The 19,171-nt window shown below is 43.5% G+C and overlaps 2 protein-coding genes across 2 annotated transcripts in view; one reads left to right on the forward strand and one right to left on the reverse strand.

The window, feature by feature from the left end:
- The first annotated feature begins 102 nt into the window (after nucleotides 1-102).
- On the forward strand, nucleotides 103-11,161 carry Gale (UDP-galactose 4'-epimerase). The gene is made up of 9 exons (XM_075668936.1): nucleotides 103-242; nucleotides 582-745; nucleotides 1,509-1,627; nucleotides 2,364-2,477; nucleotides 4,067-4,246; nucleotides 5,995-6,175; nucleotides 7,192-7,283; nucleotides 8,446-8,638; nucleotides 9,707-11,161. Exons 2-9 carry the CDS (start codon nucleotides 622-624, stop codon nucleotides 9,766-9,768), a joined length of 1,065 nt encoding a protein of 354 aa, XP_075525051.1. The 5' UTR covers nucleotides 103-242; nucleotides 582-621; the 3' UTR covers nucleotides 9,769-11,161.
- Nucleotides 10,810-19,171, reverse strand: part of LOC142557230 (trafficking protein particle complex subunit 12) — a 33,900-nt gene continuing 25,538 nt past the window's right edge. The window contains exon 14 of the mRNA XM_075668934.1: nucleotides 10,810-18,598. Coding sequence (XP_075525049.1) covers nucleotides 18,344-18,598 — 255 coding nt within the window. The 3' untranslated portion in view covers nucleotides 10,810-18,343. The remainder of the gene's footprint in view (nucleotides 18,599-19,171) is intronic.

Genomic DNA, 19,171 nt, shown 5'->3' on the forward strand with positions numbered 1-19,171 from the left:
ATACTTAGCTTTGCTTCTAAAAAACTGACTATGCACATTGTGACCAGTATCAAACGAAATGCTTATCTATAGTCGTTTGAAATTTTAATCTTTTATGTATGTTGATGCAGTCAACGGTGTGGCGGCGCTGAGGTATCGCTTAGAAACCGAAACACAAGACAGCTCGCGAGATCATGACGAGTGGCGGTGCCGCAGAGGCAGTCGACGTCGATTTCCTCAGCCGTTCCACGTAGCGTGCAGACGTGAGTATCATGCCTTCCATCTCAATCTGCATTGCGAGTTTAGGACCTCTCACACGTAACGCTAAATAGGTAGTGCAGTATTTTCTTAATTCCCTTGAATCAGTCGTCGAATGAATGGAACACCGTGTACGGGCGTTGAATTAAGTTTCGTGGGTGTATCGGGTCGATTCGATCATCGTGCTACGTGAAAGCCCTGATAATTGACTCCGTGCGGACGGAAAGAGAACGTATTGCCAAATTTCCTGAGAGTATTCGAAAACATACTGTGCAAAGCGCGTGGCTTTGCTTCACCGCTTTGTCGATGCACACGGCCCTCGATCAAAGGTCGTTTCTTGATAGGTGTCATCGTGGCTGGCGGGAGCGGTGGAACACTCCCGTGATGACCAAGGGCAGCATCTTCGTGACGGGAGGCGCCGGCTACGTCGGTAGCCACACCGTCCTAGAGTTGCTCAACGCCGGCTACGATGTTGTCGTCATGGACAATTACCACAACGCTCATCCGGGTACGGATTGCTTGGCGGTCGCTTTCTTGGTATTTTTTTGCATGCTACGGCGCGTAGCGCAGTAGAAACCTTTCGCTGCGCTGTCAGGTTCGCTGCAACTTGATTGCAGCTGCCAGCGCGGTGCGCACGTCGGCTGCTTTTACGCGTGCGTCACCGCGCATGCGTCGCTCCTTAGAGCAGACGACATACAAGCTGCTGAAACTTTTTTTTTTTTTTACCTTAGTTGCACACATTTTAATGGCACCTAGTAGGCGTGGCTGTTCACATGAAGCGACAGTAACGAAATGAGCTGTCAGCCGAGAGTTCGCCGACATCTTGACTGATCAAGTACCCCGACAGTTACATGCTAGCCGGGAAATGGGAAAGGTGGAATATATATATATATATATATATATATATATATATATATATATATTGTACCGACAAGCAGTCTTGCCCTACTGATGTCATCTGCTTTTCATATTTTACAAGTGCTATTGGCACACATCTTTAATGCATTGAACTGCATAGCGTATAATGGCTTTTGCAAAGGAAGAACAGGTTTCACAACAAGATACTGAAGCTATGTACTTGTGCATTTTCCAAGAGCACCATGATGTCTCCATTGCATGACTGAATAGCTTTTTGGCCATCGCTTTCTTTCAATGAGAAAAAATCGCCAAGACACAATTGTCTGGTGACTATTGTGGACGCGCGAGCAGGTCATGTTCTGTCTGTGAATTTCCCACAGGTAACAGAATGACGGGCCTACTTTTTCTTGCAGATAAGCAAGGTAAAATGCCCGAGAGCTTACGGAGGGTTCAGGAGTTGACCGGGAAGACGGTGACATTCTACAAAGCTGACCTGAATGACCAGGACTCCATAGACAACATCTTCAAGAAGGCAAGCATACTTCCAAGTAAAACCATGCAAAACTCGCACTGAATAGCTACCTGACGAATGCATGAGAATGTTCAAACTATTAATTCAGCAAAATAAAAATGTGACAAATTCATGATTTAGATGCTATCAGAAAATCCCTGATATCAGATAAAAATTACCTGTCGGTTAAAACTGCCAGCCCTTCCCAAGAAACACGAACACTTTGTAGGTATGCCAGTACCACAACAACCACTGTGCATATCAGTGTGAATATAATTACGATGAGCATAAAGCCAAAGACAATTTCACAGATATTATGTGATGAACGAATGACCCATAAAGAGTTATTTGCATTCGGCCTGCAGCTTGCTCGTTGTCACATTTACCATTAACAGATCCTTGCCTAGTTACTCCTTCCATGAAATCAAAGCTAAAGCTAGTTAGGTTGATGTTTACAGATGCCTGAAAATGTTTGCAATTCGGATGCAGTGTGAGAAGCAAACATAACCATCAAAATCTGCTTTAAGCGAGACCTTATACTGTATCCAAGATTTCATAATCGTTTTTTAAAAGATAAGCAGAATTAATGTATTTTCATTATATATAGATAACAATCAGTCAACAGTAATTTTGTTGGCAATCGCATGCAGGAAACTTTTTTTTGCGATTAAAGACTCTGGTTCAAGCTTTTTTTTCCCCCTCTCTCTCTCTCTCTCTCTCTCTCTCTCTCTCTCTCTCCTTTTCCTGAACCATGCAGCATCACTTCGACTGCGTCATCCACTTCGCAGCGCTAAAGGCTGTCGGGGAGTCGTGGCAAATCCCGCTCGACTACTACCGCACCAACCTCGGCGGAACCGTGAACCTGCTTGACGTGAGTGCCACACATTCTGAGTACCTTGACGCCCACATAGTTTGAGCAGTAATGCCTGCCTGCCTCTCGTTTATTTTGCTGGAAAAGTGCAATAAATGTGCAGCTGGTCGTACCTGCCATATGCATCGGAAATGGTGTGCTTAGTTCTCCATCTTTTTTTCTATCTTGGATCGTAAAGTAACTGGGTAGCAAAAACAAAAGCACAGGCCAGATGGATACATCACCAGATCGTTACTTCAATTAGTAATGAGAGGCCAATTTCAGTGAAATGTTGGAGCACATAGAAGCCTTTGTTTCAGATAGCGTAGATATGAAGCAGCATTCATAATGGGAACAGCGCAAATAAGATGACGACAGAGTGAAAGGACACAGGACCTGTGTCCTTTCACTCTGCCGTTGTGTTGTTCGCACTCTTGCCATTTTGAATGTATACCAACTCACCCAACTTTCCACTTTAATCAAGCAGCATCTGAGCAAAATTTTAGGTTTGAAACACGAGTTGGATGCATTATGAAAAGCCCACAAAAAAACGGATGTATTTAATACCGAAACTAAAAAGCACGCCACCATTACCACTTGCTGCAAATTACAGAAAACTCAGAGCACGGAGAACAAGTCTAGTGCCTGGGCATGACCTCTGAGATCGGGCAGCGCCTGCAACACCCTGAAAATCTCAGAGGCCATGGTCTGTGATTTACGTCATGTGTGCTGACCACTAGATGCCCATATCATCTGCTTTAATGCTGTTTAAAGGCTGCTGACAAGAAACATTTACCAGCCTTGCAGCCTTGTCAAGGTTGCTTCAATAGTGTATAGGGTGTTTATTTTTATTACAGAATTTAACAAAATTGCCCATTTCATGTGACACGGTTCTACTTCTTGAGATGGACTACTCTCTGTAGCAGACATTATTACACAAGGAATCAAAATTAATTTCAATTTTCAATTTTATTATCATGCAAATATAAACACATGACAACAATGCTCAGCTAATTAACTACTAACCTAATTACTTCTCAGCACATTGGCTGCTGCTGCTCGTGTGTTGTCGAAAGCTAAACCATCGTTAATAAACCGTACCTGCCGTGGTTCCTTAGTGGCTATGGTGTTTGGCTGCTAAGCATGAGGTTGCGGGATTGAGTCCCAGCCAAGGCAGCCGCATTTCAATGGGGGCGAAGTGTGAAAACATCCATGTACTTAGATTTAAGTGCACGTTAAAGAACCTCTAGTGGTCCATATTATTCCGGAAACCCCCCCTACAGCGTGCCTCGTAATCAAATCGTGGTTTTGGCACATGAAACCCCATAATTCTTAATAAACCGTGTATGTGTCCCACAAAAGGCATGTGCTCAAGGCAAGCTTAAAATGAATACGTGTTGCACATGGGTAGCCGAGGCATGTTTTGGGTACGCGAAATGTTGATGCATCTCCTATGATAAGAACACATGCAACTTCTTAGAGCTCAGAATGTTGGGACCAACTTAGGCCGGGAGTCTAGTTTCTCCTTTAGTCTTGGCCTGTGGGCAATACGATTGTTTCGGCTGAAACAATAAACTTCAAGCTTCAAAACCTCATGCTTTCAAATGCAGGTGATGAGGAGTCACGATGTTAAGAAAATCGTGTTTTCGAGCTCGTGCACAGTCTATGGCGTGCCTCAGTACCTGCCAATCGACGAGAACCACCCGACGGGTCAGTCCTGCACCAACCCTTACGGACGCACCAAGTACTTTATTGAGGAAATGCTCAAGGATCTCAGTGCTTCGGAGAAGGTGAGTGTCGCAGCATGGGCATGCAAATGGCGTATCTTTGTGTGAACGTCCATTGAGAGTTATACGTTAGAGGAAAACTGATGTGACATTTACGACTTGTCTTTTTCTCTTATATACCGCATACAGTCGTGTAAGGACCATACTTTCTTTTCTAGAATCTTGGCTGGGAACGGCCCTTACACAAATCAGGCCAATGATGGCCCACTAAAGGTTCATACTGTTTCCGCAACTGTAGCAGAGGGTGAGAGAGGCGCAAATGACATAACGCTGCAGTAAACAACCTCGGATGCCAGCCCATGGTCCCTCAGCAGTGCTGACCCACACTGGGCTCCCTGCTCTAGAGGCGAAATACCACCGATCTGACTGGAAAGCAAACATAGCCGAGATGACACACCACAGCAAAGAAATAATGGCGTGCCGGCGCCGGCCTGGGCAGCATGGACGGAAAAGCAGCTAGCGTCATCTGGCAGCTATGGAACTGACTTCGCTTTGCAGCGGGATGTTTTGAACCTTTTCCCCAAAATTTTGCCCTCCAATGTGGGGGTGCGGCACTTATATGAGTGTATACAATATTAAGGTGCAAACACTAGAAAACATATAGGCAAATGTAAAAGCTCCTTAAGTGATTAATTTCGACAAACCAGTGTCAGTAGTTCTCACTTTGCGTATCTCACACATTGTGCAGTGGACTCCCTTTAAGAGCTCCATTAACACATTCACTGCGGTATAAGTCATGGCTGGCTCGTGGCAGTTATTTCTCCTGTGCGGCATGCAGGGCATTTCCACAGTGCCCGAGTAACATCTTTGCCAGAAATCGGAGGAGAGGGAATATTCTTGCTTTTGTGTTGACAAGTCAAGGCAACCGTCCCCTCTGCAAGTTCAGGAAATTTCGAAAGAGCACAGCTTCCTGGTTACTTGTAGGTAGGTCACTACGCACCAGAGGAATAAGACAAGTGACCCTATGCACAAGTAATCTCACGCAGGAATTGAGACTTTGAAAATTGCTGCCACACTAACATGTTAAGATGGCTTGCCTGGGTTCGATTCCCAACCACGGTGCCTGCATTTCAGTGGGAGCGAAATGCAAAAACACTCGTGTGCTTTGGGATGTTAAACAAACCGAATGAATGAATGAGTCAATCAATCAATCCGATAATCAGAATAGTTTGGGGACCTTTATCAAATTTCCGACAGGTTCAGTGAACTTAGAACGACAGAAAGCTGAGCTAGTTGGTAAGGATTCATTACGCAAAAAAAGGTGAGGCGTGCAGACAGGACACAAGAGAAGTTGACAACACGAACACCGGTGTTCGTGTTGTCCACTTCTCTTGTGTCCTGTCTGCACGCCTCACCTTTCTTGCATCAGTGAATTTCATTTAGTTGATTTCCTTATAAGCATATTTTTGAAATCACTTGAGATTCATCTTGTTGCTGTAAAGATAAGCCAGCTCATGCTTTTTATTTATTTTTTCATGGCAGCTGTGGTTTCAAATACAGCTGCAGCCCCACTAGAAATACAAGTGACTGTTTTCAATCAAAGAGCCAGGGTTCGTTGTATCTACGAGTTTATTATAACTTGTTTTGTTATGACAATTTTTTGACTGTTTTGCACTAGCTGCCTTCGAGCTTGCACATTTCATTTAGTTTCGGGTACAGTTCTGGTCCCACTGGAATACAAGTGACTGTTTTCAACAAAAGACCTGTAGCTCTATAGCGAGTGGCCTTTGTCTTATTCCTGTACATCCCAGGGCTGGTCGATAGTGCTGCTCAGATACTTCAATCCAGTAGGCGCCCACGAATCCGGCTACATTGGCGAAGACCCCCAGGGCATACCCAACAACCTCATGCCTTACGTCTCACAAGTGGCAATTGGCCGTCGGCCAGAGCTGTCCGTCTTTGGCAACGACTTCGGCACCCGCGACGGCACAGGTGAGCTTGATCGCCAACATAGTGCTTGATTAGCCCAGCTACTCGAACCATCTTTTTCTTGAGAGAATTGGCAAAAAGTTTCAGATAATACATCAGGCTGCCCATGTCTTATGGCCTTATAAAATTGAAAGGTGTACCATTTGGCCGGCTATAGATAATCAAGAAATTATCATTTACTTTCGTTGACCTGAACACATGTAACGCTCTGGTTTATTGTTGATGAAGGGCATTGTGCAGCAAATGCTAGAAGCACATGCGCATCGTTTAGCTTTGCAACAATAGACAATAGACAAGAGAGGTGAATGGTAATGTGCAAGCTTACAATCAAGTCTCAATATAATGCAGTAAGTATAACATTTTTCTCATTGATATGAGCATGCAACATATGTAACAAAGGCAATTATGTAATGAATGTGACTTTGTTATAACAAGGTCCAACTGTATTATGAACCTGTGCACTCTTGAATAAGGGCAGTGGGATGAAACGAAAATTAAAAGAATGTTGACATCTCAACCGTGCGTGTGTGTGAGCATAACATGCTCTCTAGCACACATGGCTGTGTACTGTTAGTGTCAAAAGTTCACGGGGCACGGAATTCCTAAAAGATCTGAATATTTCAGCAACACGGGCACACATCCTGGAATTTGAACACATGTGCCTTGAGAAACGTTTGCAACAGACAGTATCATATTGTTTTAATGGCTGTGGTCAAAAATACATAGCGGTGCAGTTTTTTTCACAAAGCCCGTGGTTTACAAATGTTCTACATCGATTGCACCAGTATTCCTTCTGCTTTCTTTGAAGGCATGCTTTGATGTGTGCCTCTAAATGTTTGATATTTCACTTCAAATGATTGCCGACCAACTGGCCACAACCCAAGCTGCTTTGCCCATCTTTTGCTTTAAAGGAGTTTTGTTGTCAGCAACACCACAGGCAGACGTGGATGGTAAGAACACCTAAAACAGATTTGTAAACATTGTACATAACTGAGGAAGCCTCTTTTGCCGCAACGCAGGCGTTCGCGACTATGTCCATGTGGTTGACCTTGCCAAAGGTCATGTGGCAACGCTGGAAAAGGTCATGGCCGGAGAGATCCACGGTTGCAAGGTTGGTTACGCTTTTTCATCTTTACTGAACAATGCTGATCAAAAGGACTCTTCCTATACAATTGAGCACTAACAAGGCAGTGCTAAATGCAATATCTTTTTCGAAAAGTAGAAAAAGTGTGGCTGTAGAATTTGATTACTCCTTACCACACCTTTATTTTTAATAAAAATAAAATAATTTTCCCTTTATTAATTACGTACTTCTTTGTACCTTTTGGCTTTCCGCAGAACTATTACGTCAACCTTTATTTTTTATGTTAACGCTTGGTATGTACAGCACGGTCCACTGTTAAAGGGAACATGCAGTTAGTGTTCTGCCATCAATTAACACTGAGATAGAGCATAACGGCTCATAGGCAATCTTTTTTTGTATAAATGCATGTCCAGCTGATGACATCAGCCACTTCTTTTCAATAAATGCAAAGAAACGTCCTGTCATTGCTAGCTAGGTGTCCTGTTTTACTGTTGACTGTAACGTACATACAGCAATGGATTTTTTTGAGAGAATGCCTTGATACAAGCAGTCCATGCTCTATTCAGATCATAAGCTCTGGAGTGCGTCAAGTGATAAGTGCCGATCGTAGGGCTTCCTACAAAAATTACCACAAGGAGCTCGGGCACTAGCGTCTATGAGAGCTGCAGGCATGACGGTTCAGCCATCCTGAGAATGGGTTCACGGATTTGCCTAAACTTCACCCTTCTAGCTTCGAACAACTTTATCCGTTTGTGAATTGATCAATTTCATCTAAATATTGCGTTATAAATGTAGCAATGCGTAATAATTCCTCTTCTGCAGAGAAACTGATCGCCGTTACATGTTTAACAAACATATATAATTTCTCGGAAAGTTGGAAAGGTAAAACATAGTAACTAACGCCACAAGAACGCCCAAAGCCATAAGCACAAAGATTAGACAAACCCATGTACTAACCGTTATTTCCATGGTAGCTTAACGACTGCCATGCCACATTTCTCTATAGTAATTCTAGTCAACTCCAGGGCGCTCGCTCACTAGCCCTCTTATCAAGCACGACTTCTTGCCTGGCAGACAGTCTGGCAAACACTGCCATCTTTGAGATGCCACCAGACGGCAAATCCCCGACCGCTGTATCTCGCTGGTGCGTTCCAAGTGTTGTGCTTCTTTTAACCTTGTCTGTTTGCAGCCCTTCAACCTGGGCACAGGCCAGGGTTCCACGGTGCTGGAGGTGATAGCCGCGTTTGAGCAAGCGTCCGGCACGAAGATTCCATACAAGATAGTCGACCGACGACAGGGCGACGTTGCCGAGCTGTACGCGATTCCGGACCGTGCCGAGAAGGAGCTTGGCTGGAAGGCTGAGAAGTCTCTCTACGACATGTGTAAGTTGCGCCACCGGTATCTTAAGATCATAGAAGGGGCACGATGAGAGAGACACCACGAATCATGTATGGCTGGTGAGGTACTCTTCCAAAACGTAATCTGCATTTCCTTAACGTTAAAAAAGAAGTGTTCATTCTTGGCACAGATAAACCTGCCGGGGTGGTTCAAAGGTTGCTGCATTCCGCTGCCAAGTTTGCATTCTGACGAAGCGGAATGTGAAAATGCTTGTTTGCCATGTAGATTAATATAACTCCAGCTGGTTGAAATTAATTCAGGACATCCCATTTTGGCGTTCCTCGCAGCCACCATAATACTGAAAATTTTGATTAGCCTGTTATACTGTAAGGTATATTGAAGCTCTGAATCGGCATAACAGGACATATGGTTAATTCAAACTGTCTGTGGTTTCCCAGGGCAGAGCATTGAGACCAAAAGCAGCCGATGAGAGGACATGTTTAAGAGTGTGTGTATGTGTGTAAATGAGTGGATTATATACTTGTTTGAAAGCAGTGCCCTGCAACTGACTACCACCCGCTGTGGTTGCTTAGTGGCTATGGTGTTGGGCTCCTAAGCACAAGGTCGCGGGATCGAATCCCGGCCACGGCGGCTGCATTTTTGTGGGGGCGTAATGCGAAAACACCCGTGTACTTAGATTTAGGTGCACATTAAAGAACCCCTGGTGGTCCAAATTTCCAGAGTTCCCCACTACGGCGCGCCTCATAATCAGAAAGTGGTTTTGGCATGTAAAACATTAATTTTTTTTTTATTTGCAACCAACGACTGTCTTTAGGGCAAAATAATTTTTGTGAGCCGAAATTCATAGCTGTGGTGAATTTGACATGTTGGTTTGGAATTCCTAATGCATTCCTTAATTGACCATTTCAATAATTGTTTTTTTAGTTAGCAACTTTAGCGCACAACCAGCAATTGAGATGCAAGTAGGGTGAAATCATAAATTTAGTTGTTCCCTTCCTGTAATCGCACTGAAGAGTGCGGCCAGTATTGCTGATATGTAAACGAATCATTGTCAAACAACCTTGTTTTTCTTTGTGGCTTTCATTTTCTAGGCAAGGACATGTGGAACTGGCAAAAGAAGAACCCCAACGGTTTTCTAGAAACAACAAACTAGCTTGCGAGTGAACGGCAGTGTTTACTTTTTTCCTCTCTCAATTTATAACTTTTTTTTGTTCTCAGTTGGATGTTGAGTGTAGTCAGGGTTGTGCCGTGACCTTTCGTTGACAAAGCTCGAGGAAAGGTCGCAAGAAAGAAAAGCAATCGAAAGAACACTAGTCTCATCTCAAAAACCATTTTTGCTGGTTGTGTTGTTCCCCGTTATGGTCAGGCCACGTTGCATGAAACTTTGAGCTTTTCTCCTTTCATTGTTGTTACTTTCTCTGCACTACCGAGCCCAAACAATTCTCTGAAGTCCTGCGCCTAGTCAGAGCATATCAAGTTGTCCATCTAGTCTCTTCATTTGTGCCAAAGACTCCGGAGTAGCGATGCAGCTTGATGTTCGCCGTTCACTGTCATATCAACGTGTGACAGTAACTAGAAAAAGCACCACTTCAAAACTTTTTGCTATATTTGATTGTTTATTAGCCTGCACGTTAAGGGTTGCCGTAAATTATAACCGCAAGACCGTTCAAGGAATCATTCATTCCAAATGATTTTTGTGTTCGACAGCATCAGAATTTCACATAAGCTCCTATTCTTTGTTGTTGTTTATTCAAGACGGCACGATTATTTTTTGTGGTGGTTGCCACCACAGGACGGCAATAACAATAAAAAAATTTTTGTCCAGTCATCAGAGCACATTAGTGCCCGTTCTTGAATATAACTGTTATGAAGCAATGATGGTGTTGAACATAAAATCAGGAAAAGAGTGATTCCTTGGAGAATTCACCAGAGAGCTTGAATGGCATTGTAGCTCTGTATTTTCAGTCAATGTTGTCTTGATACACAGCTTAAAAATCTAGATTGCAGGTTTATTTTGTTGCAGTTTTTGCCTGCAGTTGCTATTGTCTTGATACAGAACTGGAAAAGCACTACTGCAGGTTTTTATTATTATTTTTTTTTTGCCTGTTTATCAGTTCTCTACCCTTGTTGCTGAAGAATGTTAATGATTGCTGCGGAAATCATGCTTCTTATGGAAGGATATTTTGCTTAATAGTGTCAACATTTCGCAACAGTTGTTTTCAAAGAGGCATTATTGTGCATTGGCGTTTTGAATGCAAACCTCTTTCCAGTCGTCGTTTTTTATTGTTTTTGCCATTTTAAGGCACAGCATCCCCTGCGTGTACTGCATACTATATACAAAGGCAAAAAGTACTGTTTTATGCATTGTTCTGTTTACTGCATTTCTCATGCCGATATATAGCCTGGAAAAGTTCCTTTCTTCTGGAGCAAGCTTTTATGATCTTCAAGATGCAGTTCTTTTTCTACAGAGTATTTTATAGATCAACACAGACACTTTCTATGACATTTTCTCTTTCGTAATAAAGATTTTTACTTGTACAAGCAAACTTGTGTGGAGTGGCTTTCTAACAACTGCAAGAACTTATTCACGCATTCTGGTGCCACAGCACCTAAGGCATGTATCACTTTCTGGCTAAGCAATGAGATAATCACCCACAAGTGAATTTCACATTATCTAAAGGAGCAACCTGAAGTGTTTTCATTTCAGATCATTCTCTGGGCAGAAGAAATAGAATGTGGCCCACAATGAACCACAGGAGGAAGTTATTAATATGCACAGTTGTTCACAAAAAGAGAAACTCGCAGAACCAACTTTGGGTTTATATCTTTGTGATCGATAGCATGCACATTATGACACAGACACTAGGCAGGTTTCAGTGAAGAGCGTGTCCCGCAGCCACCATGGTGGGCGTTGCAGAGCAAGCGGAAGGATGTGTTGAATCGCGCTTGACCTTGCAGAAACGCACCATAGCACGATAAGATACATGCTACGAACTTCCTGTTGTTACCAAAGAATGGTTGATACTCGCTACGGGAGACTGGCCAGGAAGCAGGGGGTGTTACAAGTGTCCTTATTAAGATTGTAACCAAAATAAAATTTAGCATATCGAAATGTGGTATCCGAGACGAGCCCATCAACTTTTCTTCGTCTAGAACATGGGTGTGCTCACTTATAGGTAAACTGTTCCCATACGCCGTGCCGAGCATGCCAAACGTCTAAGCTTTGGCTTGCACGAGTTTATTCCGCCTTTTCTGGCATGCGTCCAAGGTCTAATGGCTAGAGTATCAAGCTCCTCTGCTGGGGGACCAGGGTTTGAAACCGACCATTGGACGTTATTATTTATTCATTATGTATTTCTAGTGACATCTAACATCCCAAGTTGGCCATAGATGGCTAGAAACAAACAAGCCGTAAAGCGGGTGAAAATGCCAATGAAAGCTATCGGTTACAAAAAAAAAAGCTGTCCTAATTGCGCTGAAATTATTTAAGTTGCCACAGTCGCCAAGTTAGAGTAAATAAAGCTTGTAGGAAAGCACCTCAAAGGAAAGGTTCTTTGAGAAGCACTCTGAACAGTCAGTAGTAGCTGGTTGAACAGTTACTCCACAATTGCAACACTATGGCTCCAATGATAATGACAGCTACAAATATTGCTCGCAGCTGGACGACTACGAATGGAATTGTGAGTGGACGCTATAGCAGTGCTGCAGCCATAATAATGGTAGCAATGCAGTGTTTTTGCCAAGAAAACATGACGAAGATAAATATAATGGTGATACTTCAGACAATGGTAGCAATGCAGTGTTTTTGCCAAGAAAACATGACGAAGATAAATATAATGGCGATACTTCAGACAAATGCCTTGAAGGCCGAAGAATGTTAACCTAAGTCATCGCCGTAAAAGTGTCACAAAAATATTCTTGCAGTGCTTGTAGCTTTATCAAACAGCTTGTATTCTTGAAAACACCTCTCACCACCAAAAACAAGATGCACAACCAGCCATCGCGCTACGAAGCATGGCGCATGTTGCACATCTACTACTAGGCAATGTAATAAAATCAGAACTATTTTGACACACGGAAATGACTTGCCTAACATGAACTCTCAGCCGAATCTCGGCGTTCCATAGTCAAGCAAGACTGAGCAATCCGGTGAACTACGCCTTGGTCCCACATTGTGTCCACACACAATAAAAAAAAAAAAAACTACAACACAATATAAAAATATCTATGAACTCCTGATTTTGTCACCTGAGAGAGACGCATTGTGATAGCATTTAGGGGATTTCATCAATCGGTGATCTACCACAAAACATTCTGATTGAATGAACCTAAAATTTTTCATGGAACAAAAACTGCTCGTGTCAATTTGTGAACACAAAACCAAAACTCAACGCAAGAGTATTTTTGACCATAACTTCACATTTAATTCCATTCCAGCAATCACATTGTAGCCACCCGTGGTCCACAGACATATACCTATTTCTCGTGCTTTCTATTTACACACATATACAGTCACAGCCTCCTATATACTTTCTGTGCCTGCTCGAAGGCAGCAAAGCCATTGTCTGTTCTCTCTAACCAGTTGACGCCGTTTCCCACAAGGTGGTGCCGCCAGCCTTGGGTAGTGTGCTGGGAATTCGCCACGAGCTTGTATGTCAAAACATGTGTTGCAGTCCTGCGACTGGAGATTTTTATGTGTTCTCGTGATGCCATGGCTTACTGCTGTGTTCCAAAGTGCAACTTGGATGGTAAACGTAAGGTACCTGGCCCTTCGTTTCATGAGATTGCTAGCGACAGTGAAGCGAAAGCATCTTGGTCGAGAGCCATTGCTAGGAAAAGACTGGGTGCCTAATACGACATCACATTACTTGGTTGTGTGTGGCTGTCATTTTCTACCCATGGACTCCAAAGAAGGATGCAAAACTCTGAAGCTTAAGAGAAGAGCAACTGCCAGATTTTTTTGACAACCTCCCTGAGTACATGTAATCGAAGCCAAAGACATCTCGGGACGTTGCGGCTGTGAGGAAATGGGCGGTCGTTGCTGACATCACTGCTGCATGGCCTCTCAAAGAAACCGACTGCAATGAGCCTTTTTGTTGGAGCCGACGAAGACTCCGTACGCCAAGACGTACCTCCCTCAAGTTTTAGCTCTCCAGGTACTACAGAACTTCAGTGTTTTGACCTTCCAGAGCAAGCCGAGGTGCATGCTCCTACTGAACTCGCCTCGAAACACAAAGCCACTCAAGTAGAAGTTCACAGCAGCATTTCAGTTTTAGAACGCCAGAAATTGCGATCGAAGGAGTGCGATTTAAGGGGAAAGATACAATGGCTGCAGTAGACTGTTGAGAAATACAAAGAACTCAAGCAAGTAAAAGAAGATTGTAATTTGACTGTTTTAATCAAAGTACTTGAAGTAGCACAAGAAAAGCATGTAGGAGCCTGCATCGTTGTTGGCTAGGTGACTAACTTCTCCAAAATCAGACCTACATACTCTGAAGTTACAGCTCGTAACTGGATTGTCCTAAGAAATCTATCAGCAAAACCTTACGAATTCATAAGAATTAAGAATCTCCTGAAGCCTCCAAGCCGAGCGACCTTGCAGAGGTTTCTGGGAGTGACTACTGGTGAAGTGGGATTCAAAAGTCTTGTGAAAGAGCGTCTCAAAGCAGAACTAGAAAATCTGAATGCCCTGCCACAGCAAGCCAAAGTGTGCTTGCTCGTAGTTAACGAAATGAGGATACAACGGCACCTTCAATACAACAAGCAAAAAGACGCCTTTGTCAGAGAGGTTGACTTGGGTCAGGATTATGGAACTCCAACGAAAGGTGAACCAGTCCTGGCAAATTCATTGTTGCGCTTTGTTTTGACAGGACTCTCTGTGCAAATTCGAATGCCTGTGGGGCATTTTTTTCACGAACTGCACTGGTAGCAGCTGTTCACACTGATAAAATATGTACTAAAGGAAGTGGAGACAGCTGGCTTCCTTGTAGCACGGACAGTCACAGACAACCATAAAATTAATGTCCTCGCTTTGGAACTGCTTTGCAATGGGAAACTACAGCATTCTATAAAGCATCCCGACGATGCTGCCCGAAAGCTGTTTGTTGCCTTTGACCAATGCCATCCTACAAAGAATATCAGGTCACAGTTCTCGGCCCGAAACATGGCAAAAATGGTCAGGTGACATCCTTTCATGTGAAAAGTTTATACAAGATGCAACAGGGGAGCGTCACCAAACCTGCACGGTTCCTTACGAGGAAGCATGTTTATCTATCTAATATTGAAGTGATGAATGTGCACAGAACTCTTCAGGTTCTGTCACCAGAAAAGTGACAGCAGTGTTGGAAGCTGTTGCAGGAGCAAACTGGACACACGTGTGACATCGCCTTTGCTAAAGCAGCCCTAACAGTCGAGTTAATAGACACAATGCATCGGTGGTTCATCTTGATGCACGTGAGTAAGTGTGTGCAGCACATATACAAAAACATGCCAGACAGCAAGCAGTAAGAGTCTCCTGCTGATGAGCGCCTTTTGTGGCTGAACTCGTCCTTCTTGCAATACCTCGAATATTTGAGGCTTGAATGCCAACCGAAGCAATTCCTAACCAAGGGAACTTATCATGCACTTGTGTTAACAGCCAAGTCCCCTGTTGAATGCATTAAACACCTGCTAGATGTAGTCTCCTTCAAATTTGTGCTCACAAAGAAACTCTCTTCTGACCCGGCTGAGCCAACAGATGATAAGATTACTGTGTTTTTTTCATGTGCTTTGTGTGCAGAGGAATGGGAAGTGCAGTTAGTGAGCAGGCACAGAAAATATATGAGAGGCTATGATACAGTGCATTGTCATGGCAATGCAACTACATAACCAGAGCAGTTCATGACAATACAGTTAAGATTAAAGCAGTGCTGTCAACCTATCTTTCTTATAAACCACTGTTCACTGACACTTCAATCTTAAGGAACTTCCATATATGAACAAGTCCAAAACATTTTGTAAGATATTCCGAGTTGAACATTTTCAACCAATGCATCCTTTATGGTAACACCACGATAAAGTTCCTAGATAGATTTTCCATGCTAGAAACTGACACAGGCATATTGTAGCCACATAAGGAAAGTACTGCACAAATTAATGTTTCTGCTAGCATTGGTAACATTACTAGTTAGTCTGATTATATGCTTTATTAGAGCAGGGAGTTCATATAGTGCAGCATTAGGTGGATTATGAATAAAGTTTGCATGAAGGCTCAGGTTATTTTACTATACATAGTATCTGCATGATCGTCAAAGTACAACCACTGACTTGCTACAGACACTGTCATATCTCATGGAACATTTCCAATGTAACACGTGGACTGTCATACATCAGCTGAAAAAAGAAAACACACTGAACATGTACATTTCACCCATGTTTTCATGGTGCATGTAAAATGCGTCGTTGCAATAGTTACTGATGTTACCAGACAAGAGTGGGCGCACAGGATTTTGAAGCAAAGAGGAAATTCAACCGCAGGAATGTGTCTACTGGAAATCCACCTTGGTAGGCTCTGTATCGTAGAATACAATTTACCGTATTTACTGGAACCTAACATGCACTTCCGATAAAACGGGCCCAAAAATAGCCTGTGCGTTAGAATCGAGTACGAGCCTAAATCTGCGTTACCATATTGCCATCGGAATTCCAAATGGCCACCTCACACGCGCTTCAAGCCAAGCTGCCATAGCTTCCTCCATGTGCTATAGTACGTGTGCTAAGGTTAGTGCACCGTCCGTCTTCCCGGTCTTCCCGTTTTCCGTGTCTGCTCTATCAACATGGAAGTGCCAACTGCAAAGACATGCCGAGTTCATCACGATGCCGCAATTAAAAGAAAAGTGGTCACGTGTGCGGAGATGAGGGGAGATCGGGCCGCATCATGGGCGTTCGGAGTTCCCGAAACTTGCGTGCAGGACTCGCGCAAACAGGCGAAGCTTTCTACTCTGGCGGCTGGGACGTACGGTGCGGCTGCGCGGCCCCTAGCTTGAAAGCGATCTGTGATGGAGACAAGAGTCTACACATCTAGGCGCACCGCACTGTGTTCTCGTCGCTTAGTGCACGTTGAAGCGAGTGTCCACACAAGGGTTAATTCGCTCGCTCCTGCTACCGCACTTCCCCACTCCAGCGTTTTGATAAAGTTTCCGCGGTCATTGCGTGAGACCTGTTCATGCTTGCTTGTGCGTGTGCGACACCATGCTTGTTAATTTAGTTAGTAAGTGAATGTTTGAAAACGTGTATGGCTGATAAAAGTGCTATCCTTACTTTTCATATAGATGTCTACTAATTTGCTATCGTAATCAATGCTTTACCTTTCGGGTGAAACTGCAACTTTCTTTATTTATCGCAGCTTAAGTGTATTGGGAGTAAACCTTTGTTTTTCCATATGAGAGAAAGTTGTATTCCTGTATGAAAAAATGAGGTGCGCGGTACTGTAAAGGACTTTTTCTTTTAGGTCGTGGCAAACGGGTGTGTGTTCAAATTGAGGGCTGATTTTGTTTTTTCCTTTTCTTTAGTCACGGAAAATGGGTGCGCGTTACAATCGAAGGCGCGCTAGAATCAAGTAAGTACGGCACATGAAATGTGAATGTGTGCTTCTGATAGTAGTTCATACTAATAATATCAGTCAATCCTCGACTCATTAACAATAATTAATTATACCTGATTAGCTATAACTAGGCATTACACCATGTCAAAGCAACAAGTAATTGTGTCCTATATCATGAAAGTTTTGAGTTAAACTGAATTCAAATAAGATATTGGCTTAGTATGTACCACAAAGTAAAGCAACAGGCCTGTGGCAGGCTTGCCCTCAGACATTGATTATGACTAATTATTTCACATTGCATGTCATGCAGTGTTAAACTGATAGCCAATCAACATTAAGATGTACAAGTTGAGCTAAACCTATTGTGGAAGGCAGCCAAACATAACATATAGCTGAATGCTCGTACCCAACTTGAGGTTCAGGATGATACTTGAATGTCAACAATTATTTTAAATATATTTATATGCCGTATCAGACTGGCAGGCAATGGTTTCTAGTATCGGTACACAAAATGGTTAACTGCAGAGAATGAGTCAACATTACTGCTCATACATGTCATACATAATACAAGCAGACAGAAAACTGACATGCGCATTGACCTTGACTCTTTCACGATGGTGAAAGTTGAGTGATGGAGTTCACATTATTCCTTTAAGAACAGTGCTGCAAATGACAAAGAAAGAAAGGTTTCAAGAGAGCGTGCCATCTTTGTGCAGCTTGAAGAACGCAGAGGTACGGCATTTTTGGCCAGGCACAGAGAAGAATGTTCAAGTGCAATAGATAACATTGACAAAATAAATGAATGCGTGCCTACTGCACTGCTGTGTCTATTACTGCGCTTGAACGTCTTTCTATAGCTTCTTCGTGCTTTTTACACTTTGTCCCTGTGTTGTCTGCATTTCTGCTTCCTTGACATCTATCACAATGCTCCCACGTGGCCTAACCACTTGAAAGTGGCTGATACACCATATCAGCCCGACAGGCAATGTGCTTTTGCACATCAGGACGCGCACCATCAACCACACGTAATGAGGGGACGTGAACAGCACTTAACGTAAGTCTGCAGGAGACTCGAATGTCTGCTGCCATCGACGCATCGCCTGTTGCGTGGCGAGACTTTCTACAACAGCGTGCTGCCCAGTCAGCGTCACGTCTTGGCCGGCTGAAGCTTGAGCGAGGCCATGTTGAAGCCGTCGCCCGCGTGCTTGGCGACAAGCCTCAACATGCTGCGCTTCTTGGCGACCGCCTCGGACGACTGCAGCTCGTACAGAGTGCACACGTTGAAGAGGTAGCCCTCGTGCAAGCAGAGCGCGGGGTCACCGTGCATCGTCGACTCTAGCAGGTGGACCGCCTCGCTCAGCCGGCCCAGGTAGAGGAGGCAGACCGCCATGTTGTTGATGAACTGCACGACGATTTGCATGTGGGGAGCTCCCGACAGGCACTGCCTATCAACTGGCAGGTGCCACTAAGAAGTGGCGTTCACAGTAGAAGCTGTTCTCGAGTGAGTCATTTCATGCTTAAAAAGACACTAAAGAGAAAAATAAGTCCATTTGAATTTTTAAATTACAATTTTACACTACTGGAAATGTCACGCTTACCATGAAAGGAGGCTTAGTAAGCCACAAGAGACTCAGAAATGGGTGGCAATGTGACTTCAGAGTTTCCACCCCAGTTCATCAAAACGTCATGGACTTTGACGACATCTTCTAAGACCTAGTCAATTTTTTATCGGCAAAGATGGACTACACTGTATTCTAATAGGCCACAGATTGAACTCAGCAACAAGTTTCGAGAGCTTTTACTGGAGCACGGTGTCCTAAATACTACAAAATTTGTTGAACTCTATGACATCACACCAAGGTTTAGGTCTCGCCACGAAATTCAGAACACTGCATTTTGACCTTCATTTTCTCTTCTAATAATCAACCTATTACTGCAAAATTAACACCAACAGAGTTCTGATAGAATACTTTGT

The sequence above is a fragment of the Dermacentor variabilis genome, chromosome 9 (genome assembly GCF_050947875.1).
Source record: "Dermacentor variabilis isolate Ectoservices chromosome 9, ASM5094787v1, whole genome shotgun sequence".
In the NCBI taxonomy this organism is placed as follows: Eukaryota; Metazoa; Arthropoda; class Arachnida; order Ixodida; family Ixodidae; genus Dermacentor; species Dermacentor variabilis.

Bases quoted from the DNA above. Each gene is read 5' to 3' on its own strand.
- Gale (XM_075668936.1), top strand. From the start codon at position 622: ATGACCAAGGGCAGCATCTTCGTGACGGGAGGCGCCGGCTACGTCGGT. The intron at 2,478-4,066 runs GTGAGTGCCACA...TTTCAAATGCAG, and splicing joins GAACCGTGAACCTGCTTGAC to GTGATGAGGAGTCACGATGT. The intron at 6,176-7,191 runs GTGAGCTTGATC...GCCGCAACGCAG, and splicing joins CGGCACCCGCGACGGCACAG to GCGTTCGCGACTATGTCCAT.